Below are 1,308 nucleotides of genomic sequence, written 5' to 3'. Positions count from 1 at the left end.
CGCCAGAAGGTCGCACGCCGTGAGGTCTATACGACCGAACTGGCCACGCCTACCTTCCTCCGGTGGTCAGAGTCCACTATAACCTTCAATCGGACCGACCACCTGGAGAGCATCCCGCAACCGGGGCGATACCCGCTCGTGGTCGACCCGATCGTCGGCATAAAGCGGCTCACTAAGATACTGATGGATGGAGGCAACAGCCTCAACATCATGTACGCTGAGATGCTTGACGCTACGGGTGTCGACCGAGCGCGCATCCGGCCAATCGGAGCGCCTTTCCATGGCATCGTGCCTGGAAAGTAGGCCGTGCCACTTGGGTAGATCGATCTTCCTGTCACCTTTGGGGGTGCATCCAACTATAGGATGGAGACCCTCACCTTTGAAGTGGTTGGGTTCCACGGAACCTACCACGCCATCCGGGGATGACCATGCTACGCAAAGTTTATGGCCATCCCCAACTACACCTACCTCAAGCTGAAGATGCTGGGCCCCGCCGGGGTCATGACCGTTGGCACCTCCTTCCAGCGCGCCTACGAGTGCGAGGTCAAGTGCTGCGATCACGCCGCAGCGATCGTCGCCTCCAGAGAACTCCTGGCCCTCAAGAAGGAGGTTGCTGAAGAAGCACCTGACCCCAAGAGGTCGACCGGGTCTTTCGAGCCAGTGGAGGGCTCTAAGGAGGTCCTTGTACACCCTGGCAGCTCCGAGGGCAAGGTGGTGCGCATTGGCACCACGCTTTCCTCCAAATAGGAAAGCGCGCTCGTCGGCTTCCTCCGTGCCAATAGAGACATCTTTGCGTGGAAACCCTCGGATATGTCAGGCTTTCCGGGGGAAGTCGCTGAGCAAGCCTTGAAGATCCGCCCAGGCTCCAAGCCAGTGTAACAGCGCTGCGTCTCTTCAATGAGGGGAAACGCAGGACCATCAGCGAGAAGATCGCAAAGCTTTTGGTAGCCTGATTCATCAAGGAAGTGTACCAGCCATAGTGGTTAGCCAATCCCGTTCTTGTACGAAAGAAGAGTGGGAAATGGAGGGTGTGTGTTGACTACATGGGTCTCAACAAGGCATGCCCAAAGGATCCATTTCCTTTGCCGTGCATAGACCAAATAGTTGACTCTATCTCAGGGTGTGAAACCCTCTGCTTCCTTGATGCGTACTCCGGGTACCATCAAATCATGATGAAAGAGTCTGACCAGCTCGCGACATCTTTCATCACCCCCTTTGGATCGTTCTGCAATGTCACAATGCTGTTCATTCTGAAGAATGCTAGGGCTACATACCAGCATTGTATGCTCAAGTGTTTCGGGGACCTCA

The 1,308-nt window shown here is 55.7% G+C and overlaps 1 protein-coding gene across 1 annotated transcript; it reads left to right on the top strand.

The window, feature by feature from the left end:
* Positions 1-444: 444 nt before the first annotated feature.
* LOC136481043 (uncharacterized) lies at positions 445-747 on the top strand. Its single transcript, XM_066478429.1, has one exon. The coding sequence runs from the start codon at positions 445-447 to the stop codon at positions 745-747; it is 303 nt and encodes a 100-aa protein (XP_066334526.1).
* Positions 748-1,308: the final 561 nt, after the last annotated feature.

This window comes from Miscanthus floridulus, chromosome 9, assembly GCF_019320115.1.
Source record: "Miscanthus floridulus cultivar M001 chromosome 9, ASM1932011v1, whole genome shotgun sequence".
Taxonomy (NCBI): Eukaryota; Viridiplantae; Streptophyta; class Magnoliopsida; order Poales; family Poaceae; genus Miscanthus; species Miscanthus floridulus.
The sequence above is the reverse complement of the archived record's forward strand: the minus strand, read 5'-3'. Positions and strand labels throughout refer to the sequence as shown.

What these genes read in the sequence shown, in the direction of transcription:
- LOC136481043 (XM_066478429.1), top strand. Translation starts at nt 445, where the DNA reads ATGGCCATCCCCAACTACACCTACCTCAAGCTGAAGATGCTGGGCCCC.